Consider the following 27,520-nt stretch of genomic DNA (forward strand, 5'->3'; position numbering starts at 1 on the left):
AAAGTTGAACGAGTGCATGCATCTGAAAGCTGCTGAGGATTTAAGAAGCTCACGAGAAACACACACAAAAAAAAAAAAACACATCTGAGACGGACAGCAAAGCAGGAGTAGCCCTCAGAGAGCTTGTGACAGTCACACAGCGCTGACTGAGGAGAGAGGGGAGTCGTTCTGAAAAGCAGCACATGACTTCACGAGCGTTACATGCTCGCACCGCTTTGACCTCCATTGAACCGCAAAACGGCTCAAAAGCGGCCTCTCGACAACAGACACGCGGCCGCTCGCTTCCCCGTGCAAACCTGTTGATCGTTGCTACGGCGACCGTTTTATTTAGGTTCCACGACGAGGCGACGACCGCGGGGCGTCAGCTCGGCTGACAGTGATTCACCTTGGCGCTGAAACTAAAACGTTATCCGGTGTGAGATCACAGATGTGCAAAAAAAAACACAAACTCTCTGAACTCCCGGCTCCGCCCCGAAAACACGTTAACGCCACAGAGTTCATCCCAACGTCGCTCAAAGAAACGAAGCCTTCGATGCTCATCACATCAACATTAACGTGACAGGATCACATCGTTAAAGCTACAGCTGTGATACCTCAAACTGCGACGACACGTAAAAACAACAACAACAACAACAACAACAACAACACAGACAGACCTCCTTCGACCAACACTACCATGCCCACTGGGATGCACCGCACGCCTGGTTAAATATGACCGACTCCTACCTGGGCATCATCGCGAGTCTGCCAGTCTCTCCCCCAGCCTTTTTTCTCTCTCTCTCTCTCTCTCTCTCTCTCTCTCTCTCTCTCTCTCTCTCTCTCTCTCTCTCTCTCTCTCTCTCTCTCTCCCCTCGTCAATCTCTCTCTCGTCTCTCTCTCTCCTCTCAGCCAAAGCTGAAGGTCTAAGAATAGCGGTGAACTAAATTCACACAACAACATGAGACTGTCAGGTGATCGCAGGAGCCGTGTGTGTGTGTGTGTGTGTGTGTGTGTGTGTGTCTGCCACAAAGCGCCGCGATAAGAGCGTGACAGTGGGGTATTGGTTTGTGTTGTTGTCTTAATCCCACTCTCTCTTGTTCCCCTCTCCGCTTATTTCCATCGTACTTTCAAATCGATTTTTAAAAAAAGAAAAGAAGAAAAACCCCACATATGTACAATTCATCCTTTTAACAAGGAAGTGTAAGAAGAAAGAGAAGGGAAGCAACCGGACTGTTCTCAGTGAAAGCGTTACGTTGGATGGTGGTTAGTTTTCGGGAGAAGCGGCGGCTGAATGAAGGAAAGTGACTTTTCACTGATCGGTCACAACGTCTCAATGGGTTATCGTTTCAGTTACAATACTTTGGTGACTGGGGGTAAGTTTCAACCTGCATCATGACGTTTAAAATGTATTTAAAAAAGTATAATTTCAGATGAAAATAGTGTCATTTTAACACATACTACGCTGGTTGCAGGAGACACGAATCATTCATTTGTGTCCGACATATTTTGAACGCACACAATTATGCTAATTTAACATGTCATGGATTAATTAATGACCTTAAAGAATAACTTACCCAATGCAGCCGGTATAAAAAAAAAGGCATTTGACTACCTCTACGTGCGCACCGGCGTCGTGTTCGCACGGCTGCATGTAAAACGGGAACATGAATATTCATTGGTCACGTCGACAGCTCATATTGCTCTTTATCAGAATATGGGGAAATATTTTGTGCACGTTGACGCAGCATCCATAGCCGCTGCTGCTGCTGCTGGGCGAGGTGTGCGCCGATAATAAAAAAGGTCACAGCAGAGCTATCGGGTTTCCTTCGCTGCAGCGAGCCAGACGTCAGCCTACTTTACTGACCTCAAAGAGCCCTCGCGCTCTCTGCACCGCCGCTGGAACATCTGTGTGTGTGTGTGTGTGTGTGTGTGTGTGTGTGTGTGTGTGTGTGTGTGTGTCAGGAGACGGTTACATAAATATCCCCCCCCCCCGGTCCAAGCCGTGTGACGTTCTTCCGGCATGCGTGAGACGGAGGTTTCTGGTGGTCCGGCCTTTTTTTTTTTTTTGACCGCGCACCAAATCGCGTGCATGAATGCATTCACTGCAGATGTAAATGCATCATCTAGCGTTCTCACTTCTGCATCACGACGCTGAGCCGGTGGTAACGCGCATCGCCACGACTACATGAGAATCACTGAGAGTCACCCACAAGAGCGGTCGCCACATTCTTATCTCTTGGATATCTTGGGGGGGGGGGGGGGGGGGTTCATTGGGGCGTCTTCTGCACGGACGTCACGCGGACGTAGAGACTGTCGGTACCCGCGTGATGCTATTTGGAGCCGTGATAGAGGGACCGCTCCTTTATGCTGCTGCAGAGGCCAAGCCCTATTTTATACAAAGGTGAAACACAATAGTACACGTACACACACAACACACACACACACACACACACACACACACACACACACACACACACACACACACACACACACACACACACACACACACCTCTTGTTCCAATGCACTTCCTTGAGATAAGTTATTATAGTTATAGTTGCAGCGTTATGAATTGACTTTTGTGAAAACTGTGTTCATCCTTTAGGGACTAACTTCTTGCTGTTGAGACTTTGACTTGGCTGGTATTCCCGGTGCACGGTGTCTCCAAACAGGTTATATTTACATAATGTGTTTTGTTTATTTGTACACTGGGTGTGCGTGTGTGTGTGTGTGTGTGTGTTGTAATGACTGCGTGTACACTGACGGCGTTAGTCACAACTTCTTCTGAATCAGCAGCACATGACCTGTGATGAGAGGGCAGTGAGTGTCTCACAAAGAATCACGTTAACGAGTCATGAAGCCGCGTAGACATAAAACTTTCCTTCCTCTTTGCTCTCTCAGAGAGAGAGAGAGCGAGAGCGAGAGCGAGAGCGAGAGCGAGAGCGAGAGCGAGAGCGAGAGCGAGAGCGAGAGAGAGAGAGTAGGCTAATTGGCTGAAGTGGCTTTCAGGATCCCGACAGACAAACTGAAATCACACCGTCCGCTCATCTGCGGACGCTCACGTCGATATCGGTGTCTTCTAAAGCACCGTGCGGCGTAGAACGGGTCACCATGGAGACAACTGATGAATGGACACTGGGGGGCAAAAGCTAGGGTACAGATCTGGAGTCAATGCAACAGGTTGTTCCCTGTAAATTAGCGATTTAAGGTGAATTTAGGCAAAGAAATGCTCCACCATGCAGCCATTCCAATAGCAAATGGTCCCGGAGACAAATTCACTTTAGGAACCAAGAACCCTGAGATGCTTTAAATGAAAACAGGTCCGTTGAGGCTCATTTTCCAATGTCGGTTTCCCTCTAATGTCAGCGCCCTGAAGTTTCCTTTAAGCTTTTAAATGTAGGGTGACGTGTCTCTACAGAGGCCCATCGAGATCTCTACATGATCAACGTTCACTTCACGGCTCCGTGTCGTCATTGAACTCATCAGTAAGTCAGTCTGAAAAGAGAGAAACCCAACGCGGGCCGCGCTTCAACGGGACATGCAGGCCTAAGTAGCTCTTAAGCCGGAGTGTGTGTGTGTGTGTGTGTGTGTGTGTGTGTGTGTGTGTGTGTGTGTGTGTGTGTGTGTGTGTGTGTGTCCAGCTTTTTTTTTTACGTAAAACTATATCTTTACCGTGTCGTTCTGAGAAGTGCGGTCACTTAAAATAGCTCTGATAGGAACCTGATGACAGCCGCCCATCTTTACAGAAGTCTGGCAGGCCTGCAGCATATACACACACACACACACACACACACACACACACACACACACACACACACACACACACACACACACACACACACACACACACACACACACACACACTATTATATACACACACACACACACACACACGTATATATATCTAACATGCCAGTAACATGCAGCGCAGACATGTGATCGTCCCACACACGTGTGCCTGAGACTGATGAAGGCTCCACGTGACACACCGGAGCTGTGAGAGGAAGGACAGTGGAGGAAGGACACCACATGTCAATCAGGAACCTGAAACACTGAAAACTATCAAGGAAGACGCACCACTATAAATACACATCACGTGAAAAGTCAGGCTCTTTTAAATCTACAGTACGGGCTCAAATTTGCTGACTTATTCCCATTTTTATACCTACTTCAAATTGCAATGAAGAAACAGAAGGAGCTAAAAGATGATTAAAATCGCATCTGATTTGGGTTTTTTTTTTGGGGGGATCTTACAAAATAGTGTGTAAAAACAATGCAGCACACACACACACACACACACGCACACGCACACACACACTGCCTCCTCCTCGGCCCTCGGCACAAACGCAGCTATATTGAGTTGCACGGCCCCCGGGGGTCGAGACGGAAGTTTCCTCACCGGCCAGCGGCCAGGAGAGCCAGTCTGCGGGGTGGAACTGGACAAAGCCATTGGCCGACGATCAAGGCCTCCCGACCCGGCCGCAGAACGAGCCGGGAGCTCTCGGTGTAATGTACAGTATGCTGTACCCAGGTCAGGTGCTGCACACCAGGGAAACCGGAGAGGCCTTTTGAGGCTTTCCTCCCCCCCCGCCTCACGGGGGTCGGCCAACCGGCTGCCCTCTGAGGTATTTCTGGTGATGCATTATGCAGGACAACAGGGTTGCAAAACAGCTAAACTTCTACAACTGTATGACTTCTTCTATACCTGCAAAATGAATGCATAACGTGTGCGTGGACAAGATTACGGTATTTGGCTCTGGTTTCCGACACCGTTTAGCTTTTATTGATGTTTTAGTATCCGTGTTTAAAACATGGCGTAATCCGGCCGTAGACGTCGTCTCTCGGCTTCAGGTCGGTCTGATTTTCTACAAACCGTGGCCCGATGAATGGGCAGCTCATGCCAGAGGTATGAGGAGCACAGCCGACCACCGAGTTAACAGAAATGCCTGCTGTCTGCCACACACACACACACACACACACGCACATCTTTATGGCCTTTATGGGTCGTGTGCATGGGCCACAGTGCAAGAAGCGAGACAAAGAGGTGAGCCTTCAGGTCCTTTGGGAGATATATCCACCGTGGGTGGCCGGCCACCAGCGACGTTTTCCAATGCAAGTGTGTTTATTAAAAGTCGGTGGCAGAGCTGGATACCCTGCATGAGTACAGAGGAACCAACACAGGGAAGCTGCAAATCATTTCGCTCTAAAGAAAATATTAAATAATCAGCACTTCCCTCTGCTACATGCACAATGTTGGGGCAATTATGAGAGTATTGGGAAACGGCTGCTTGCAATCCAGAGAGAGAGAGAGAGAGAGACAGACAGACAGACAGACAGACAGACAGACAGAGAGAGAGAGGGAGAGAGGGAGGATGTCTAATGCAACTATGTGATGCATGAGGGTTTAAACTCTTAAATGTCTCCTTTAAACTCTCTTCTTTAGACTCACTTTTATACACTGTCCTTTTCTTAAGTTATGGTATATTGTCGTCTCTGTTTTAAATGATTTGTATCTGGCTTCATCTCAATTACTTTTATCACATTTTTAATGTGAAGCACTTTGTAAAAGTGTAATTGAAATGTGCTATATAAATAAAAAGGTATTATGAATATATTATGCTTTAGTGGATGTAAGACGTTGATGTTTATGGTTTAAATTATTTATTTTTTATTTCCCCTTGCAGGATTAATAAAGTATCTATCTATCTAAAATTAGGGTTATATAATATCTTACATTTATTGTGAGCATCACTGGTGTGTGAACAGTATTGAGGTATTTGTCTTCAGAATCAGGACACCATCTTTGTTTTGTTTATGCTGAGCATCACTGTTGTGTAACCTAGACGATGTCGCATTAACGCATAACACACATTTACATAAAACTAAATAAATACCCGCATATCGACACAAAGCGATCGTCTACTTTTACACTAACACCATTGTGCATCCCCAGAATGCAGTCTGTCTACGGAGCTGTGACCGTTGTCTCGTGTCTACCACGCAGCCTTTAACTGCGGCGTTACCAACAAAGCAACCGTTATCAAATCAACTTTATTAACACTTTTATAACCGACAGCACGCGAGTGTACAACGCGCGAGAGAGGCGCGAACAAAGCCGAGAGTGCCAACCGACAACAAGAGCGAACGAGCGCGTGCAGCCAGCGTCTTGTTGGTGCTAGCATTATTAGCATGTTAGCTAACCACACTTCTTTGCTGGATCGATTTTTAAATTAACAAAAAATACGCAGCGTTGATTTGTAAAGCCCTAACGGCTCTAACTAACAAATAAAATAAATATGTCACGCGCCACAGCGAAAAGTCATAAATGACGTTATTGTACGTTACACACACACACACACACACACACACACACACACACACCACACACACACACACACACACACACACACACACACACACACACACACACACAAACAAAACAGCTACCTGAAAGCTGGGTCCTCTTTGCTGCATCTCGTGGGCGGCGACGTAAATGCATTCCTCTTGTTGAAAAGTTTCTGGAAGAGAGTCGGAGGCATTTTGTACCAAAAAATAAATAAATTCGGTACAACTCGTCCTTCTTCTTCTTCTTCTTTTCAAATCCGAGAGCAGACCTTGTTCCTTGTAACCGTCTCCATGGGTGTCACACAGTCATATGACAGGCATTAGTCACGCGGAGCTGCTCGGTAACCCCGCTACGTTTTTCTGATTGGCTGTCCCGGACGCTGCTGCTGCTACTACAAAATACCTGATTGGCTGGTTATTTTTGTCCCAGGGTACCACGTGGTTAGTTGATTTTTTTTTTTTTTTTTTTTTTTTTTTGCTGTGTTGATGTTTCGTCGGAAATCGTGACGTCATGAAATGCATTCACAAAAACCATACAAGTTAAGACATTAAGACACTGAGGAAGCTCCTTAAAAAGACCCCACGTGAGAAAAGTGCAAAAGCCGGGAATGTGCAGAACAAACACAGAAAAATATCCAACAATAATTATACATTTATTTATTTATTGAACATTCATTTATTTTGGACATTTTTGTTGTAGAAAGACAGATAACTCACAAATAAAGACAGACACACATTTAAAAAAAAAAAAACTTTACATCTTTACTTTTCTTAGCTTACAATAAATATTTAGATGAGGCATTTAAAGGCATTACTTGACACGTGCAGGCTTATGTCAAAAGAGTAAATACAAACGCATATACAACACAATACAACATATACATATATATACACACATATATATATTTCACATGTAAAATTGAAAAAAAAGACCAAAAACAATCACTGACAGGAGAAGAGAGAAAAGAGAATACACGTCTGACATCTAGTGGTCGCTTTGTATAATAAATAATAAAATATAAAAAAGGAAATCCTGGGCTTGTTTCAGTGCATTTTCATTTTCATTGCCACAGTTTGTGCAGCAGGTTATGTCTTATAAAAAATGAAGGGTCCAGGTTGAGAAGCAGTGAATAGCATCCCTCTGAACTATAATCTTGAAATAATACATAGAAATACTGATTAATCTATGCATCACATTTCATTTCCCATATTCTCTTGCAGGATATCTCACATCTTCTCATCTAGATTATGGGATTTTTGTCACATCTGTAGAAGAGTCCGTGCGCTCGAGAGCCGTGAGAGGAAACAAAGGAGCACTGGTGAGTTTCACACACCTCGTCCTCATCCCCGCGAAGAAGGCGTCCCGTTCAGCGGCGTCCATGAAGTCGAAGAAAGCGACGTCCTCCTCCGGGCTGCCTGCCACGGTCCGCGCCCACGTCACCGTCAGCCGGAGGGCGTCTTTCAGAGAGCCCGCCTCCTCGGCGCCGTCGCGGTCGGGTGATGCGGGGGTTTGGGTGCGTTTTGTTCCGAGGGGCTCAGCCGTGACGGGGCTTTTGAACCAAACCTTCTTCTTGTACAGAATGGGCTTTCTGGTGGTGAGCTGAGGCGGCAGAATTGTGTTGGAGCATGTCTGTAATAAGTCTTCATGCGATGGACAAACAGGTGGTTTTCTTACTTTTGGTGGTGTTTTCCACTCGAATGTCGTCTCTGCAGATTGAGGATTAATAAACAGCAACGACATGATTATATTACTTCAGTGTTTGGTGCGTTGTAGAGTTCAATTAACGAGTCTTTACCTGATTTAAACGGGTCTGAATGTGTTTTGGTCTCAGCTTCAGGGCCTCTGTTTTTCATTCAAAGAGAAAAGACATTCATTTAACATTTTCTATTATTTTTATGATATATTTAATATTGTTTTTATTATTAGGAATTTTGAAAAAAATGACTGCATGTTAAATTACTTTAAACATATATACATATATATATATATATATATATATATATATATATATATATATATATATATATATATATATATATATATATATATATATATATTCAACTGAGAAACTCACTTGACTTCACAGTTCTTTCCAGCAAGAATCACAGAAGCATCTGCAGAGAAATGTGTATTATTATTATTATTATTATTATTATTATTATTATTATTATTATTATTATTATCAGAACATTTCAGGTACATACCAACACTCGGACAGCAAATTATATCACTTTTTAAGTTATTGAACAATTTGTCCCTTCAGTATATATATATATATATATATATATATATATTTTTAATACTTAAAAAAACAAAACAAAAAAAAGGGATTTTAACAGCTGTGAAAGGCCCAAACTGTACTCTTTTCATTTCTTTACTTATTTTAATTATATGCACTTCTGAGAATCCATCATAAGCTACAACTGATTAACTGCTAATATATGTTGCAAGTAACTAATGCTTCTTTTTTTTTAAAACAATTTACATTTTTTATTTGTTGATTTTACAAAATTATTTGACACATTTATTTTATTTATTTTATTTGTATTATTGTCTTGCTTTTGCTGCTTTGTCTGTCAAAGCACTTTAACAAAACTGTTTTTAAAATGTGCTATAAAAACAAAATTATTATAATTATTATTATTATGATGATGACCAACATTATCATATTTAAAGTTACAAACAAAACATAAAAACGTGATATTATTTTAACTTGGGTCTAAATGTATTATATATACACACACACACACACACACACACACACACACACACACACACACACACACACACACAGTATATAATATATGAGTATATCATTTCTCACGCTGTTACCGGTGATGTTAGAAACGTTGGGTGACGGATGCTGGTGGAGGCTCTCAGCGTGGCTCACATCCAGCAGGGTGGAGTTCTTCACGTGAACATGGAGACCCAGCAGCTCCTCCTTAAAGGAAGTCAACGGCTCCGCTGTGAGGAGAAGATAAAACAAAACAAAAAAACAAAACTACAATAGAATAACTTTATATTATTGTTGTGGATGAATTCAAAAATGGAGGACACACACACACACACACACACACACACACACACACACACACACACACACCATAGCCGTCTCTTCTGAAGATCTCTGGAGAGGGAAGACTGCTGCTGGAGGTTCCAGAGGAGTAACAGTCCTCCTCCTCCTCCTCCTCCTTCTCCACCTTCTCCTCCACCTCCTCCACCTCCTCAGAGCTGACACTTGTGTCTGACTCTGTGATGCTTCCCAGAGTCACCGTCAAGTTCTCCGTCATTCCCCCGAGTGTAAAGGCCTCCGGCTCGGGAGTCGTCTGCCTGGTGGGGTGACCTGCAGGTGAGCCTCGGTGGACGGGTGTTTCGGGAGCTCTCGTGGCCGGTGTGAGGGCTTCGTCTCGGGGGTTTTCGGTAGACGCCCGGTTGCTCCGGCGTGGAGCAGATGTGCGGTGGAGAGGCTTGATCCTCGTCTGTGTGGGGAAATGAGGAGAGAGTAGGAAAGTAGGAATTAAAAAGTTCTAGCATCCCAGAAAGACGAGAGCAGCTGTGTGAGTCTTTACTTCATAACATACTCAATATTTAGAGAACCAGGTTGCATGCCATTATATTATTATTATTACAAAGAGAATAGACGTCAAAGTTTGTTATCCATACATAGAAATACTTCCCTCCTCGTCAGAATACTCACAAACACTGGGACGACAGCGGGGACATCCGCCTCCTCCGCCTCGGGCTCCTCTGGAAGGGTTTCATATCGCTGTTTGTGCAGAAGTCTCCTGCACTCTGACACATTGTTTAAAAGAAGTAGTTCGTGTCTGAAGGACTGTGGCTGGATGCAGGTGAGTCAATTACCTCCTCCATTTAACAGGACAGGTACGTTTCTCTTAAATGCATTCACAGCATTAAAGTAGGTTTAATCTAAATAGGATGAATTAGACTCTAAAATGATCATTAATTGTTTAATTTGAAGTGCTCGGTGCTATAAGTTATGGTGCATATTGTGGGTAAGTTATCTTTTATAATAAAAGATAAACACATTTTCTATGTGCATCAGATGTGTGTGTTTATGTCTTACTGTCTCGTCTGCTCAGTGCTGTTTTCACAGGTGTGTCTCTTTTGGTGCCACGGTGTCTTCGGTACCTGGGTGGACCCATTTCCGGATGAAATGTGGTCGACGATCGGGGTGTGAGCTGCTCGCTAACACGGTTAACTCAAATGTGTGACGTTATTTCCTTAAAGACAGAGAGAGAGAGAAAGCGGTTTAAATATATCACACTAAAGCTACGGAAACGTTTCCTCTCGGTTCTCTGTGCGCTGCTTAGCAACCGCGCACACCTGGAGGGTCGGTCAGCTGCTGATGGCGATTTAAAGCCACTCTTTTCTTTTACTTTGAAAGTCCTCAACGGAAGTCTTTTTTTTACGATGGATGCCCATTTCCGCCATTGTGATGGAAAAAAAAACTATAGTTAAAAAATTAGGTAACGTTTAAAAATGTATTCTCAAAATGATGACAATTATTTTTAAAATACTGACTTATTATCTCAAAATACTGACTTAGTACCTCAACATAATTACTTAGTACCTCAAAATAATGACTTAGTAGCTCAAAATAATTACTTAGTATCTCAACATAATGACTTAATACCTCAAAATAATGACTTATTATCTCAACATAATGACTTAGTATCTCAACATAATGACTTAATACCTCAAAATAATGACTTAGTAGCTCAAAATAATTACTTAGTATCTCAACATAATGACTTAATACCTCAAAATAATGACTTATTATCTCAACATAATGACTTAGTATCTCAACATAATGACTTAATACCTCAAAATAATGACTTAGTATCTCACATAATGACTTAGTATCTCAACATAATGACTTAGTATCTCAACATAATGACTTAGTATCTCAAAATAATGACTTAATATCTCAACATAATGACTTAATATCTCAAAATAATTACTTAGTATCTCAAAATAATTACTTAATATCTCAAAATAATTACTTAATATCTCAACATAATGACTTAATATCTCAAAATAATTACTTAGTATCTCAAAATAATTACTTAATATCTCAAAATAGTGACTTAATATCTCAAAATAATTACTTAATATTCAACATAATGACTTAGTATCTCAAAATAGTGACGTAGTATCTCAAAATAATGACTTAGTATCTCAAAATAATGACTTAGTATCTCAACATAATGACTTAGTATCTCAAAATAGTGAGAAATTTTTCTTAATATTTTTAACAAGTATCTCAAAATTATGAGAAACCGTCTCAAAATAATGATTTAATATCTCAAAATAATTATATCATATATAATGACTTAGTATGTCAACATAATGACATAGTATGTCAACATGACATAGTATCTTTCTCAAGTTGTTTTGTTTTGTTATGTATTTCATGTGTGTGTTCACTTTAACCACCAGAGAACGTGAAGCAGAGACGACCAGAACGACCACAAAGAAAAGTACGTTGACCTGAGGATACCAGAGCTTATGAGTCCGTGGAGAAACTTCCTGCTCCTTTGAGGCCTCCCTCTTCTGTTGTGATAATGATTTACAGTGTCTCCCATAACAAAGAGCCTGTGTGTGTGTGTGTGTGTGTGTGTGTGTGTGTGTGTGTGTGTGTGTGTGTGTGTGTGTGTGTGTGTGTGTGTGTAAGAGTTTAATTTGTAAGATAATGATAAGAGAAGAGAAGAAATGGCCTTGGGGTTAGATCGTGGGTTTGCTACAGTTCGTGTCTGTTATTTCTTTTAGTGACTTCCGTGTTCAGGAACATCCGAAACCAATTAGGAGGAGCAGATCAGGTTTTTAAAATAAATTATGATAATGCCACAGGAAATGTTACTCGTCTGCAATCTGGATCCTCTCGGTTCGGTTCCTAAAAATCTATTGGTGGCAATTTATTGAAATGTAAAGAAGACAAGAAGAAAACCAAGAAGAGGAAAGTCGTTAAAACTCCCAAAATGTTACTTATGCACTGATGCTCCAGTATTAACAGTCTAAAAATGTAATACATATTGTTCACATTTGTGGTGTATTGGTGCTTGGTAAACAATCTGAGTAGGTTACTTCTTCTGACAGCGGTTCAAAGTTTGTCACACCAGCGATCAAGGACCAGCTTCTAGTATACTTCCAGAGAAACCTTTCAAAAAATAAAACCTGTGTGCAGCTAGCACTAATAAAGACACAGTGAAAAAAGAACGGAGACACTCGTTTAAAATCATTCCAGAATATCTTTTATTTCATTGAGCCCTGGTCCGATCCCCCCCCCCTGGCCCTCCCTCGTCCCTATTGCTGCACTCAATCATTACAAGGATATGGTGCTGATTCCATTTTACAGCAGAATAGATAAATAAATAAGTACAATTCATCTCACTACACGCAATAAGAGAGAGAGAGAGAGAGAGAGAGAGAGAGAGAGAACAAAAAAATCCATTCAAACCATTGATTTAATAAATATGCTTACATCTAGCTGTCCTCATTTATGTACATCCACATTGTTTATGCTTCGGGACAGTAATCAACTTAAAAAGCCTATACATTACTTCTATGTGTAAACCCTCCCAAAAGAAACCAACAACAAAAAAAAGTGTGTTTATTTAGTTTAAACGTTGATCTATTGTCCTCCAGTGAGTGGGATTCATCAGCTTTGCCTACGTTGCAAGCCTTGCACTAGCAGCAGTGGCTGTGGGCGGCTGCACATACAACCTGCTATATTAATGGCCACAAAGAAATGTCTTATCCCCCCCCCCCCCCCCTTAAGTCAAATGCTAACGGAGCTAGCATCGCAGGGCAAACTGCATGCATTGCCCTGAGCCCTGGTTTTGGATTATCTCTCCTTTTATTTCATGTTTTTTTTTTGTATTCTTTCACCTGACGTACTATTTGTGCAAAAAGACGGATGAAAAGAAAAGATGTGATTGAGCCGACAGCAGAGCGTGGAAAACGTCATGATTGTTACAGTCCCCGTCACGTTAAAAAAAAGAAAAGAAACGAGGAGCATGCATGCTAAGCCGCCGGACAAGCAGCCGCGCGCAGACGTGACGAGCGAGCGCGTCGAACGTGAACTTTGTGTGATTCGGGAAATGCGGCTCGGAAGCGTCAAGGTCGAGACAGCGATTGGTTTTGTAAGGCGGGAGCTGCTGCTCTCTCAACCCTTGTTCTCTCGATTCTGACCTCAAACACGAGGGGCGTGGCTTCGGGGAGGGGGGTGGAACCGCACGACGTCGAGTGGTTGCAAGTTCTCGTCTTTTGTTGCGTCAGATCAGGAGGAACGCATCAGGCCCTGGTGCTCGTTCGCTTAAAAGGGAAAAAAAAAAAAAATCTAAGGTTTTCCACTGAGGATGAAGTCCATTATTTGTCCCGCAAGGTATCGGAGAGACACGTCCTCGAGCTACGCCGCACACAAAGACATCATGTTTGCTGTCGCGAAACCTGTGGATGAGGGGTTTTTGTTTGGCTGGTGGGTTTAAACCGAGAAGCAGATTTGAGAGGAAGTACGAGTGGATTGTTCAACGTAAAAAGTGCTGATGGATCACTGCTGGGGACGGAGCGTTTGATGGTGTGTTTGGGTGGATAGCAGGTAGCAGTTTACGTCAGATTTAAAATGCTTAAGCTACTACGAGGAACTTCTATTTTGTGTCGAATTTGGCGGACTAAAGCTGTAGTGTCTCTGAGCACCAGAGTCCCTTCAGAAAACCTTCTCATTCTACTGCAGCAGGGTCTGACAGTCTGCCCCTCTCAGTCCTGGTTCTGGTTCTCCCGTTGCCTCCCTTCCCTCCAGCGGGTCCAGCGATACGTCCTGGTTCTCCAGCAGAGAGGAGAAGCTCTGCTCCTGGAGGAGGAGGAGGAGGAGGAGGAGGAGGAGGAGGAGGAGATGCTGCTGCTGCTGCTGCTGCCGGGAGCTGAGCTCTCCTCCTCCCCTCCGGAGCTCCAGACTGCAGGTCCGAGGCTGCAGGTGGATCTGGGTCTGTCCACTATTTAGTAGGTCATATAGAGGATCAGGACTAAGCTGAGACTGTTTCATAACCAGTTAAAAGTTCCTCACAGTAGCTTTAAATTGAACAAATCAAACTGAGAGATAAAGTGAATTACCCCTAATGGCAGCGCTTTGTTTTCAGTGTTGGCAGCTCTACACCGCCCTCTACTGGACAACAACTGAAACGCACCACGTCTGTTTATTGACTTGTTCTTTATGCAGCATGGTAAAGTCATGTCACAATGAAAAACAATCCAGCTAAACAGGCTGAATCATTTTATTTTTTAACATATGCTTTCTCACAGTGAACGCATACATATAAAAAACAGAATGTGTATCGTATTCCACTTTATGTCTTTGATTTTGTTTTTATCTGGGCATTTTAAATCTTCCATAAGCGGGGGGGGGGGGGGGGGGGGGGGGGATGGGGGGGGGGCAACGGTTTGGCTTTTCCAAAAAAAAAAGCACGTTAAGCCTAAGGTGTCACGTCTTCGCCCCACTGCAGATCTTAGCGTTACGATGCTCGGAGGAGAGCGAGGGTTCCTTCACATGGAGATGCCTTCGTAGAGCCGGTCGATCTTCTCCTTGAAGTACTCCTTCAGCTCGGGCCTCTTGGCCTTTAGCGTGGGAGTCAGGAGGCCGTTCACGATGGAGAACATGTCGCTGTGGATGTAGATGTTCTTCACCTTTAAAGAGGGGGAATGAAGAGAAAAGGTGTGTTGAATAAGAGCAGGATTACTTTAAGACTGTTTGTGTTATAGAACTTTAAAAAAAGAGATTATTATTAAATGAAACCTTTAATATACAATATCTCTTCGCTAAACCGTTCGTTAGTGGAGAAACTTCCTGCTCCTTTTTGGAGAAGTAACATTTATTTCGGTTGTTTTGTTGTGAATGTATATATTGCTAGTTTACTAAAAGTTTATCAGGTACAGTGAAGTTGACTTATTTGTTACTTTTTATTTCGTTTTTCATTTGTTACATGTCCGAAATAAATAACTCGCATTTACAATTTGCAGAAGAAAACCCCACAATGTATTTATAAACTGCTTTTAATAATTTTACTTTGTGAGCAATTTGTGAATAACTGCATTACTCAATTATTCTAAAGATATTAGGACAGAGTCAAACAGACCTTAGTGGACATATTGCTGGCACATAAACAGACATGATGCAGCTTTAAGACCGTGAGTATTACAGCTACAACAACGGATCAACTGTTTTTTTGGCGTTAAACACATATTAACTACCTGCTCAAACGAGTGGAGGCCGCTGGCTTTGCCCAGACGCACCAGGTCTTCGAGGATGGCCTTCTTCAATTCCTGCAGACAAAAGGAGAAAGTCATTCTCCAGTCAGCCTCCTCCAGCATCCGTTTTTTTTGAAAGCGCCCACCCACCGTGTTTTTACAGAGGTCCTTGTAGGTGCCGAATATGCCTTTCTTCTTGGCCCACTCAGGCATGACTTCAGGGTCGGGAACCACGATACCCACCAAACAGGACTGGGGGAAAAAAAGAGCGAAAAGAGTCAAGAGATTGAGTTCTAACTCTTTATTTATAGGAATCTAAAGACACCATCTGCTGTTTTTAAATCAGACCTGATCTTTTAAGGCCAGTTCTGAGATAAGAGTCGACCGTTAGTGAATAATTACGCGTCATGAAATAAAAGAACGTCCCCCCCCCCCGTCTTGAGATATACAAGTATATTTGTGTATCATCATATCCATCATCTGTGTGTGTGTTTTTTTTTCCTGCTGGTGTTCTTACCTGCAGGCTGTCTCCGTGGATGTAGAGCTGGGCCACCGGTTCGCTCCTGATGTAGATGTTCTCGATCTTCTCGGGGGAGATGTACTCGCCCTGCGCCAACTTGAAGATGTGCTTCTTCCTGTCGATGATCTTCAGCGTGCCGTTCTACGACGAGGGGGGGAAACGGCGACGCGTTATTTTTTTAAAGAAGCACGCGCTGTTGTTAACGCGATTCATTACCGACGGAGCCCGAGGGTGAGCTGTAGGCGTACGTACGGGCAACCATTTGCCGATGTCTCCGGTGTGAAGCCAGCCGTCCGGGTCCAGCGTCTCGGCCGTCCTCTCCGGGTCTTTGAGGTAGCCCTTAAAGACGTTCGGTCCCTTCACACAGACCTACGCGGGTCCCTTCACACAGACCTACGCGGGAGAGCAGGAGAGTGGAAAAGGTGTCAAGGAAATGCATGTTCTTTATGTGTTCACCGCATAAAAAAAACAAACAACCTTTTCTGCTCCAGGAATGTTTCTTTAAGTCAAAACGTTTCCTGTTACTCACCTCTCCCGCTCCCTTCGAGGCGAAGTAGTTCTTCTCAGGAACATCCACCAGTTTGATGAGGTTACACGGCAGCGGGGCCCCGACGTGACCTGTTCACCGGGGTCACAACCAAACAAAAGTCACCCGAACGTCCTCTTTCATTGTTCATTTGAAAAATTAACAATGAAACAATTTTGAAAAACCAAGCATTGTCACCCGCACACATTTTTAAACCTACGGTCTCGTATCAAATCTAAAAGATTGAAATCCCTCATGCAGGATCAGCAGTGACCAGCAGGGGGCGACGTTGGACTATACTCTTTATTTTCGCCAACATGGTGAGTGTTCTCTAACACGAATATCTCATGCAGTATCAGCAGCACAGCAGGTTGAGGCCTAGTTTTACATTAACTCTGAAGAGACGTGGACGTAAGAAGAGGAAAAGTCAAACATGGAATTCACGGAGCTCTTCTTCTATTCCAGTCAAACAGCAGCACATGATGAACATGGTCTGTTATCATCTTATATGGATGTTTCTGAATGTCCAGTACATTCATTTGTTTATTCTTTTACTGATTCAGACAATAAATGTATTCAAGAAAAAATGAAATAAATAAATACGGTTACTTTCTCGCCTGAAAAGATATAAAAACGTCATGAAGCGACAGTTTAGCCACGGCTCCAAATCTCCGCCTTTTTGTACAGTTCTAAAGAGCCGCAATGCATTGTGGGGCAGTACAGTAAGCTCACGCCGCATGCTCTGAAATCTTCTAGAACGTTTGCTTACATCTGGAAATTTCTCGCATACACCAAACCCACCAAACCCAAGCAGTGTGAACACTCTACATACTGAATATTTGACATCATACTTACTATAAATAGTATGTCAATTATGTTGCTTTGTGCTGTAAAAGGTTCAAATGTCGTATTTGTGTGGGGTTTTTTTTCTTCATATTAATTCCGCCTAAATAATGCAACTGAGAAACCTTTGAATTACTTCATTGGGTTATTTTTACAGGTGCTGTTTCCTGTGAGGTGCCTCACTCACCCTAACCTCAGGGTTAAACAACAGACAGCTATTTAACCCGCATGCTACGTTTAGACAACAACAGATAACATGAAGTCTTTACATTCCGGTCATTTAGCCGACGCTTTTATCCAAAGCGACTTACATTTCCAGTATCTATCTACACACCGCGGACGCAGCTACGGGAGACATTTTGGGGTTACGCGTCTCTCGCTCAAGGACACATTGACGCGAGACTACGCTGACAAACACGACTCAACGTCTCTGAAGTCACACCCCTTCACCTCCACCGCACTGTGGGGGAAATACAGGCAGTTATCTTTTATACAGGCTTGTTGACGTTGACAAGGAGCAGTGATATATAACGTGACCTAACAGCTTCTTCTCGTCTCTCCGTCCCACCCTTCAAGGCCTCTCCTTTCTTTTTCTTCTTTCTCCCCCCCCCCCCCACATTACGTCATTACCTGAGCAGCTTACCACAGTATCCTGACCCCCCGTGTTAAACTTTATCACCGGAGCAATGGGCGGCGTTCTGTCTCTTTAAGTCATAACGCTTCACTTTTAAGACCTTTGAACTGAGGCTCCAGTCAGGTGAACGAGTTCACAGATCAGGGTCTGTCTTCCCTTTTTTTTTTTTTCTAGGCCTGTTTACATCACCGCTGACTGACACTCACCTGAGGTCCAGTCTCCAGGTGTGGTGTAGGTGCAGCCAGCTGTGCACTCTGTCTGGCCGTACGCCTCGTACACCTAGACACACACACACGCACGCACACACACACACACACACACACACACACACACACACACACACACACAAACACACACACACACACACACACACACACACACACACAGGAGAGGTTGTTTTTGTATTTCTGCTTGTACTGCATGCTGGTTGCACATAGAATATGTACCTATCTAAGCCCCGCCCCCCCCCCTGCTGCTACTCCATCAAAGCTGCCAGAGCTACGTTAGCATGGAGACCAAAATGTGTTTGAAGTGTATATCCAGGATGAAAGCATGTTGAAAAGATAAAGATAGAAGCTACAGATCAGAGTGTTAACGTGAACCACCACATCACCTGGAGATCAGAAGACAATGACATTAAGGAACAACAGAGTTCCTGTGAAGACGATGAGCTCTTTATTCATTATTACAATCATTAAGGAGCAAAAGCAGCATGTGTTTGCATTCAGTATACCTTCAGTATAGCTAGCGTAGCGTAGCATAGAAGGGCCTGGAGAATTCATGATGTGAATGAGGTTCCTCAAAGAATACAAGTATGTGTAAACATATGTGTGTGTGTGTGTGTGTGTGTGTGTGTGTGTGTGTCTGACCTGGCATCCCAGAGCTGCTCTGAGAAATCCCAGGACACTGGGCGAGGTAGGAGCCGCTCCTGTTATGATCATCCTCAGCCGTCCTCCGAGGCTGGCCTTTAGAGAGAGGGAGCACAAAACCAATACTGAGGGGGTCTTCATTTTGAATGATTCCTATTATGATATACAACAACGACAAATCATCAGTTATTGTTTGTATTGGATTCCAGGCGGCAACCTGCGGCTTTAACAAGTGAAGCCTCTGTGGCCTAAATCTGTATCCACCGTTAACTGGAAGTCACATTACGTCTCCGCGGATAAGAAGCCGTTCACCGCCAGGGATGTGTGTGTGTGTGTGTGTGTGTGTGTGTGTGTGTGTGTGTGTGTGTGTGTGTAACTCGATAACGTGATGTCGGCTTCCGTTGTTGTGATTCAATGCGACGCTCCACCAAATTTTCCATGCAAACGTATTCAAACGATACGTGAAAGGTTGGCGCTCGTTTATGTGCGGAGTTGTTTTACTGTCTTTTTGGGGGGGGAAACAACCAGAACAACTGGATTCGGAGAAGAGTTTGGACGTGGACAACCGTGCTCAGATTTCTTTTAATCGTGTCCTTTTAGCTTTTATACCTGTTTTTATTAAGAAATACTGCAAATTTTAGTTTAATATCTGCACTGAGTGAACGGCTTCTAGGGCTTAACTGCTGACAATCTGCACTAAATTACCCCCCCCCCCCAACATAAATGGTGGCTTTCAGGCCGAACCCTCCGTTTATAGGAAGACTTTTAAAGGATGACGGCGTTTTTTATATCTGACACACGAGTCCAGTTTCTTTAGTGTTGGGCTACATCCACACTTACTATGTTTTTGTTCTAAAACGGCATTTTAAAAAATAACAACAACAACAACAACAGTGTTTAAGCGGCGTTTCAGAGATAATGTAGGCAGTAGTGGCATTATAAAAAGGCAGAATTTAGGCTACAGGGTCAACAATGCCTGTTTTTCATTTTTCCATGTTTGAAACTAACCACTGGTGGTCGAGGCTGTCCATTTAGTTTTCTCCCCGGGAAAGGGTCATGTGATAGGGGCGTGACCAGACGGTGAACTTCAATGAGGAAGTGCCTTAAAGCTGCATTCTCTCTAGTGTCCACCAGGGGGCGACTCCTCTGGTTGTATAGAAGTCTAGTCTAAAATGACTCTACTTCTCTCTTGATTTATTCCCTCAGTAAACATTGTAAACATGAGTTTATGGTCTCAATCTCTAGTTTACAGTCTTCTTCAATACAGCATGATGTTCATTTAGTACATTATGCTCCATTTAGAGTCAAACAGACCATAAAGCAGGGGATGCTTTAGGGGGCGGGGCTTACTGTGATTGACAGGTCGCTATCACGGCGTTGTCAGGTCTGACCCTCCAAACGTGAAATCTACTCTGAAACCTTTTTTTTTTTTTGAAAACTGATTTCCCTTGCGGATATGAAAACGATGCAGCCGGTGAGTAACAGACAGGTGTGACATCAACTTGTGCCAGCGGCTTTAAGGAATGCCTGGAGAGCAGTAACCAGACGCATCATTCCGACATGATCAACATCATCACATTCTCCAGTTATTATGATTTTTTTTTAAAAGGGCACTGACGTTGAGAGGAGACGCCGTTTACCTGGATCTTGCTGAAGAAGATTTTGTCCCAGATGCTGTCGCTGCGAATGATCCCGCTGCTGACCTCGGCGCCTTTTCTCTTAGCGGCGAAGTTGAGCAGCCAGCGCTTCAACGGGCTGTTGGCCTGACTGAAGATCTGCAGAGGAGGACCGAGAAACCAAAAAAAATACAGCTTTTCATTTGAATTCTTTGGAGACAAGCGCTTGTTGTTCCCAGCTGTTTGAAAAAGAACAAAACATCTGCATTTATTCACGTAAAAAAGGCCGCAGGTCACACAGAGCACCTTATCCTCCGTAACAGCTCTCTCTTACAATAAAGAGGGGTTTTTTGTTAAACAACATGCATTTCTGAGGAATCCAGACTTCAAATGCGTTCGTCATGGTGGAACAAACACAACACCTCATTATACCCTAAACCACAGCTACGCCACAGAGGTGGCAGAGGGCAAACATTCCCGAGTTCCTGAGATGTCCCGATAGAACGGGACAGACGTGAGGTCACAGGGACTGGGTTTTTGGTCATGCTTCTGTTAAGTTCCTTCGGGATTAATAAAGTTCCACCTCATCTCGTGATCTAACGGTAGACCGGCTCGTTCTCACCTTGTCGTACATGCGGTTGAGCAGTCGAGGCACCACGGGGAAAATGGTCGGCCGCAGGGCCTTCATGTCGTCTGGGAGGAGACGGATGTCGCCCTGGTAGAACCCGATCCGTCCCCCGTGGCAGTACACCACCGACTGCAGAGACACACACACACACACACACACACACACACACACACGCACACACTGTCATCTTTTGCAGACTAGATCCCGTCACCGACTCAGCTGTCGCTCAGATGATAGAAAGTCACGGAAAATAATGATTCAAAACACAGAAAATAAAGAGAGGAAAAGAACCCAGATGTTTTAAAGTCATAAAGTTCTGCACATAATCTGGTGGATGTTGTATAAAAAACCAGACTCTATTGTAATTGTGCTGCTCTGGATGAGAATTACTGAATCACTCGTGTGACGTCTACTCACAGAAAGAGGAACTCTACTCGTCTGCCTGTGATGTGACAACAGTTTGATTTCTCCATGCAGTTTTAACGTCAAGTCTTTATCTGAACTTGTAACTGCAGCTTTCCTGATAAACAGAGGCGTAAAAAGTGACACTGACATTGAGTGAAGAAGAAGAAGAACGTGGCAGGAAGTGGAAATACTCAAGTCGAGTACAAGTATCTCAACACTGTACTTGAGTAAAGGTAATAGTTACTTCCAATCACTAGTTTCTCTGTTTGACTGCATCATGTTTTGGGGCCTTTGAAGTGAAGTGAACTCTACTGGACTTGTTGAAACTTCTGACTTCTGTGTTTTCCACTCACATGGGAGATAAATCACGAGCGCTCACGGAGAATTGAGTCAAGTCATCGGCAGCAGAGAGTGACTCATGATGCAGTCAGGAAACTCAGAACCCTGAACCCAGCGGGAGAGAGAAAACCTGACCATGTGGACCCTGTTCCTGTTTCTGGGGCCATCTGAGGTCGCGGGTCGGCCCTGTTTGTTGCCTCTGATTGAGACATTACTGGTACCATGAATGGAGGTGTGTCTGTGTGTGTGTCTGTCTGTGTGTGTGTGTGTGTGTGTGTGTGTGTGTGTGTGTGTGTGTGTGTGTGTGTGTGTGTGTGTGTGAGACTCTTTTCTTTTTAGGGAAATTGGGTGCTTTCCTGTGTGTGAGTCTCACGCCTCTGGCAACAAAAACAAAACGGTTCACACATGGCACACACACACCTTTATACTATTTATAACTCGATACCTAAGATTTACGGAGAATCAAAAAGAGGTTCGACAGGACTTTACACAACGTCGGCGTGACAAATACACAACGGAAAAAAACAAAAAAAACTTGCCTGCGAATGTTATGTGTCTCGGGCTTTTATTGTGAAAGGTAAGAACTTAAGATTGCTGCCTTTTTAAGGTTGAAAGCCGCAATGACGTTTGCCGTCTTGTTGTTTGCCGGCACTTTGCTCGACGCTGCGAAAAACCTCATTCTAAATTTGAAAAAAAAATTGGAATTAACGCTGCGCTCAACAAAAGGAACAGTTAAAAAAAATATATATACTGACGAATGAAAACGCACAGAAAAAAAGGAAACGCTGGCCCGGTGTGTAAAAGCTCACTTAAGGAGACAAAACAACAAATGTCAGCATCTCAACGTTTGATGTCACATTTCACGACATTTACGAGCGCGTTGAGGCTTCACAGATTCTCAGGGGAAAACATCCGCCGCTCCGCAGGAGGTCGGGAGGGTGAACTGCTCTGTTTGCCCTTTGCTCACAACGTTAATGGAAACAGCTGGCGGGAAAACTAGAACCCCCCACAGCGGGTGAAATACAGTGAAGCTCAACAGCTCCCAGTGTGAGAAGCTCCTCTTCCATCCGCAGGAAGAGCTTTGAGTTTATAAAACGAGTTCTGTTTGTGAAACGCTAACCCTTGAACATCGAGGTCCGTCAAACACTCTGATGCAACCTTAACTGGTTCTGTGTGTGTTTGTTTTGATATCACTGTGCATGTGTGTGTGTGTGTGTGTGTGTGTGTGTGTGTCAGAGGAACAATTGTTGGAGCACCAGCAAATATTTAGAGAGTGAACCCAATTGGCTTTTTTACAAACATATATTCCCCGAAATGAGGTCCCATGAGGGGCAGCCTCTCTATTGTAGATGTGGTTTATTTTAAAATTTCTTTCACATTTTTTGGGACCCAAATGTTTTATCGTTTTGTGTCACGTATGTATAAACTATGTTTGAAAGAAAATAGTTCCTACATGAAACAGTGACATATAGTCCCATCATATTGGAGACATCTCTCCAAAACTAGGAAAAAAAACGTCCTTTTTACACGAGGGCACGTTCACGACACACATTTCTATCTGAAGATACAATCTCTGTTTTGTTTTGTACCACAGTTGCACAGTAGAGTCTTTGTGGTGACGTTCAGGCTCCGTGAGAGCAGACGGTGCTCCCGCTCACTACCGAGCCCGTCGGTCCAAGCGGTCCAACAGAAACGGAACGAACGCGCTTCAGAACGCCGGCTCTGGCTGAACAAATACGGTGCCTCAGAGGAGGAATCTGATCCTGGTCAATGGGTAAATAATGTAGATAGAGGCTCCTAATCAGAGCTTTTCTCGATAACGTGGTTTCCTGTGGGCATATAAGGGTGTGTGTGTGTGTGGGTGGGTGGGTGTGTGTTTTATCAGGTTAGTAAGTGATGCAACATGCCTACCACTGGGTGTCAAAGGCAGGTTTTCATTCATCATCAGAGTTGGAAAACGAAACTTAAGGAAAGGAGATGGAAAGGGAGAACAGAGCCTCTCTCTCTCTCTCTCTCTCTCTCTCTCTCCCTCCCTCTCTGCCTCCCACACACCAAACAAGCTAAGATTAAGGCCCACTCTAAACAGTCACTTAGATCTGCCCTCTGCCCCCGCTGACATACCGACGCATAACTATCTCATTCCTGTGGTGAGCGGCGGCGATGATGCCGGCTCGGCTTATTTACCTCGATGAGCCTCTCGAACATGTGAGCCAGCGGCAGGAAAGAAATGAGGCAATCGTCTTTGTTGGGAAAAATGACTTTCTGCAGAGGAGACGAAAAAAAAAAAAAAGGAAAGGAGAACAATGTCGATTAAAAAAATGAAAAAGCATTTCACGACGCAACCGCTTACAGCATCAAAGCGAAGACTCACGTCTGTTACTTTGAGGAAGCCCGAGAAATCTGCCACCACGTTCCCATGGGTCAGCATGACTCCCTTTGGGTTCCCTGTGCAAGCAGAAACACACACACACACACACACACACACACACACACACACACACAAACACACACACACACACCAACATTAATGAAATTCCCTTCACCTGCCAGAGGATTACACAACCAACAAAGGAGTCAGATATGTACAGAAAAACCTGGGTTTTTGCCCACTTTCCTCAGAAGTTGTGCGCTCATTTCACGTCTTGGAACACGAGAGTGATTTGTGTAAACAAAAGGAGCGTTTTGTTGTGTGTTTTTGTGCAGGTAAATAGTGAACAATCAGGTGTGACGCATAAAGCAGAGACAAACTGTAGGCGTCTGACTGGTAGAGCATGAGTTGGGGGGGGGGGAATCAAAAAGTCATTTAATCCAATATATCAAGTGAGACGTGACCTCCTGTAATTGTTTCTCTGTCTTCAATTAAAACATGCACTAACGGATAGCATGTGTGTACACACACACACACACACACACACACACATATGAATTACTAATTTACCTAAATTTAGTGATATTTATTGTCTCTCTAGCCGACTGTGTTCTGAAGCCACGTGCCAACATCATTTTGAGTGGAAAACATTAATGTTATGTCACATAAAACAGTCTTTTCAGTGTGAAACTCTGAATCACGTGTCTTTCTTGTGTGTTTGGTAATTCCCACCGCAGACTCAAATTAACTTGTTTTGGATCCCCAGTTACTGTCATGTAATTTATACACACACACGCACACACACACACACACACACACACACACACACACACACACACACAGTGGTGCACAATGAAGCAATGACTCTGTAATAAAGCGTTCCTCTTTCCAGACGTATCATCTGATTCCCACAGCTATAAACGAGGACCATGTTGCAACGACCACAGAGGGAGTTCTCGAGAAATGAGGGGATGTGTTGAAAACGTTAACCCCGCCCCCCCCCGCCCCCGTGTGTTGTAGCGGCTGCAGGTCTCTCTGACAGCCAGCAGGCGGCGGCGTATTCAGCGCGGCTCCAGCTGCAGTCTGTAAACTGACACCAGTGTGTCCTCACACGACCTGCTTTGTGTCTCCCGGTCTGTTTGCTGTCTGATAAGACCTCCCCCCAAAAAAAAATTAAATAAATAAAAAACAGCAAGGCTTCCTGACTCACACCAATGCACCGCCCCTCTTTTGCTTTTTTCATGACATGCGCCGTCGATGGCATTTATGTAATGAAGAGAGGGCATTAGGTCACTGTGCTGCTGTGAAGAAACTGAATTCATTTACAGTAAATGCTTCTCCTTCATTCTCCCCTCAGAGTGTTCCCTCCACCTCCAGCTCCAGAAATCAAAGAGCTTACTTGTTATTAATGTGATTTTTTTTTTTAATCTTGTATACTTTTGTCTTGTGTTTTTCCTTTTAGAAATGTTTTTACAAGAGACCTCAACCAAAGGAAGACTTTGATGCATTAAAGTATTTACATATTTATTGCTGTGTGGTCGTAGTGTTCAGTTACTGAATGATAATCACATAGAGGGTATTGAGGTAGAGGGATTGTCAGACCCAGTGCTGCTTCTGGTCTTCTTTTCTGTAAGCGGTGTCGCATTAAAGCCTGGTGGAAGTAGCATGCTAGCTAACTAGCCAGCTGTACACCAGCTAGCCAGCTGTACACCAGCAAGCTAGCTGTACATTAGCTAGTTAGCTTGCTAATCCCACCACGCTTTAACGCTACGCCGGTTACGGAGAAAATAAGCCAAGCAAAGTTGTCACTCGATAGCAAAGTGCTTTCCTATGCCGTGACGAGAGTGTGTGGATGAAGCACGGAGTTACTCTGGTTCTTTACGCTTCATAACGTTGATCCTTCACTGCTCGTTTCACTCATTAACGGAAGTTAGCCTGCTATTAATTACTAAATGAACATCATGCTAAGACCTGAAACTAGAGATTGAGACCATAAACTCATGTTTACAATGTTTACTGAGGGAATAAATCAAGAGAGAAGTAGAGTCATTTTAGACTAGACTTCTATACAACCAGAGGAGTCGCCCCCTGATGGACATTAGAGAGAATGCAGCTTTAACACACTTCCTCATCATAAGAGGTAGAATAGAACAAACAGCATCGTAGCATGTCAAATGAATCAAGCCGCTATTTTAACACTGTACATTTCAAATGTACACTCCTGATGCTGCATTCACAGTCATCAGTAAATTACACAACTCCCCATGTAAATAGTTACAGACATTAAAATACGATATGGCTATAGAAACACAAAAGAACCCAGGGAGTGATGCATAGAAATCATTTCCCATAAATCATGTGCAATTGTATTCTCAACAAGTCTGACCTCTGCAGTTTCATATGAGTTCACATAATCTACTCAGAGTTATAAATACATAACCAACAGAGGGAACAAAGAGTGTATTGGATCACGAGTCAGAGAGCAGGTTACTGTTTCACTAGAACTTAAGGGTGCAGCAGGTCAGTGAACTTGGCGCTTTGTGCACATGAAGGTGCAGCAAGTATAAACCTGAAAATAACAGCTTGGCTTGACGTCAGCGAGGGGAAACCTTGTTAAAGGTGTGGTATTTGCCAGATTACATTGGGACTGTTCCTTGACTTGGCACGGTGCAGTGTGTGAAATGTTTTGCTCTTTCCGTGCATTTTCTGATACTTAATGGAGACCAAATCTGATGTCGCTTTCCTTTGTTTTTTTTTAAGTCTGTATTTTCTTATTTCTCATTAAAAGTTGAACATGCATAACTGACAGCTGTTACCAGGCTGCAAGTTATTCGAAACGTAATAATAACAGGAATAAAGAGATACTGATTGACACTGCGAACTGCTTCGCACATGTTTCTGAATGGCACAAATAATGCACGTTATTCACACCATTCTTAGACAATTATTACCTGTGGTTCCACTGGTGAAACACACAATGGACAAGTCGTCTGGCGCTGGTGGCTGTGGAGACAAAATAGCGTCAGTCAGAGCATGACACTTCCATGTTACTCAACTTTTACGACAGCGACCTGTGTTTACATGAAATGGCTCGGTTGCCCTTTCTCTGTCGTCGTATGAACAAGAGGACGTGCGGTGTCCATGTGTAAATTGCCCAAAAAGCATGTCGGTGGGCCCGTTTCTTTACA

At 43.6% G+C, this 27,520-nt stretch overlaps 2 protein-coding genes across 4 annotated transcripts in view; both read right to left on the reverse strand.

The window, feature by feature from the left end:
- fnip1 (folliculin interacting protein 1) overlaps nucleotides 1-6,771 on the reverse strand; it is a 28,366-nt gene extending 21,595 nt beyond the window's left edge. The window contains exon 1 of one of the 2 annotated variants that reach the window (XM_068735014.1): nucleotides 6,425-6,771. In XM_068735014.1, coding sequence (XP_068591115.1) covers nucleotides 6,425-6,516 — 92 coding nt within the window. In that variant the 5' untranslated portion in view covers nucleotides 6,517-6,771. Of the gene's footprint in view, nucleotides 1-726; nucleotides 1,329-6,424 lie in introns of those variants that run through there. The other variant, XM_068735015.1, reaches the window with a different exon arrangement.
- A 5,801-nt stretch (nucleotides 6,772-12,572) lies between these two features.
- LOC137890803 (long-chain-fatty-acid--CoA ligase 6-like) overlaps nucleotides 12,573-27,520 on the reverse strand; it is a 37,660-nt gene continuing 22,712 nt past the window's right edge. For both annotated transcript variants that reach the window (XM_068735033.1, XM_068735034.1), the window contains exons 9-21: nucleotides 27,284-27,335; nucleotides 24,336-24,409; nucleotides 24,149-24,226; nucleotides 21,215-21,349; nucleotides 20,617-20,751; nucleotides 18,977-19,072; nucleotides 18,314-18,386; nucleotides 16,634-16,722; nucleotides 16,357-16,473; nucleotides 16,102-16,245; nucleotides 15,735-15,836; nucleotides 15,588-15,659; nucleotides 12,573-15,023 (exon numbers count right to left, since the gene is read on the reverse strand). In XM_068735033.1, coding sequence (XP_068591134.1) covers nucleotides 14,883-15,023; nucleotides 15,588-15,659; nucleotides 15,735-15,836; nucleotides 16,102-16,245; nucleotides 16,357-16,473; nucleotides 16,634-16,722; nucleotides 18,314-18,386; nucleotides 18,977-19,072; nucleotides 20,617-20,751; nucleotides 21,215-21,349; nucleotides 24,149-24,226; nucleotides 24,336-24,409; nucleotides 27,284-27,335 — 1,308 coding nt within the window. In that variant the 3' untranslated portion in view covers nucleotides 12,573-14,882. The remainder of the gene's footprint in view (nucleotides 15,024-15,587; nucleotides 15,660-15,734; nucleotides 15,837-16,101; nucleotides 16,246-16,356; nucleotides 16,474-16,633; nucleotides 16,723-18,313; nucleotides 18,387-18,976; nucleotides 19,073-20,616; nucleotides 20,752-21,214; nucleotides 21,350-24,148; nucleotides 24,227-24,335; nucleotides 24,410-27,283; nucleotides 27,336-27,520) is intronic.

The sequence above is a fragment of the Cebidichthys violaceus genome, unplaced genomic scaffold (genome assembly GCF_023349555.1).
Source record: "Cebidichthys violaceus isolate CVI_PGR_0920_01 unplaced genomic scaffold, fCebVio1.0.p SCAF_69, whole genome shotgun sequence".
Lineage (NCBI taxonomy): Eukaryota > Metazoa > Chordata > Actinopteri > Perciformes > Stichaeidae > Cebidichthys > Cebidichthys violaceus.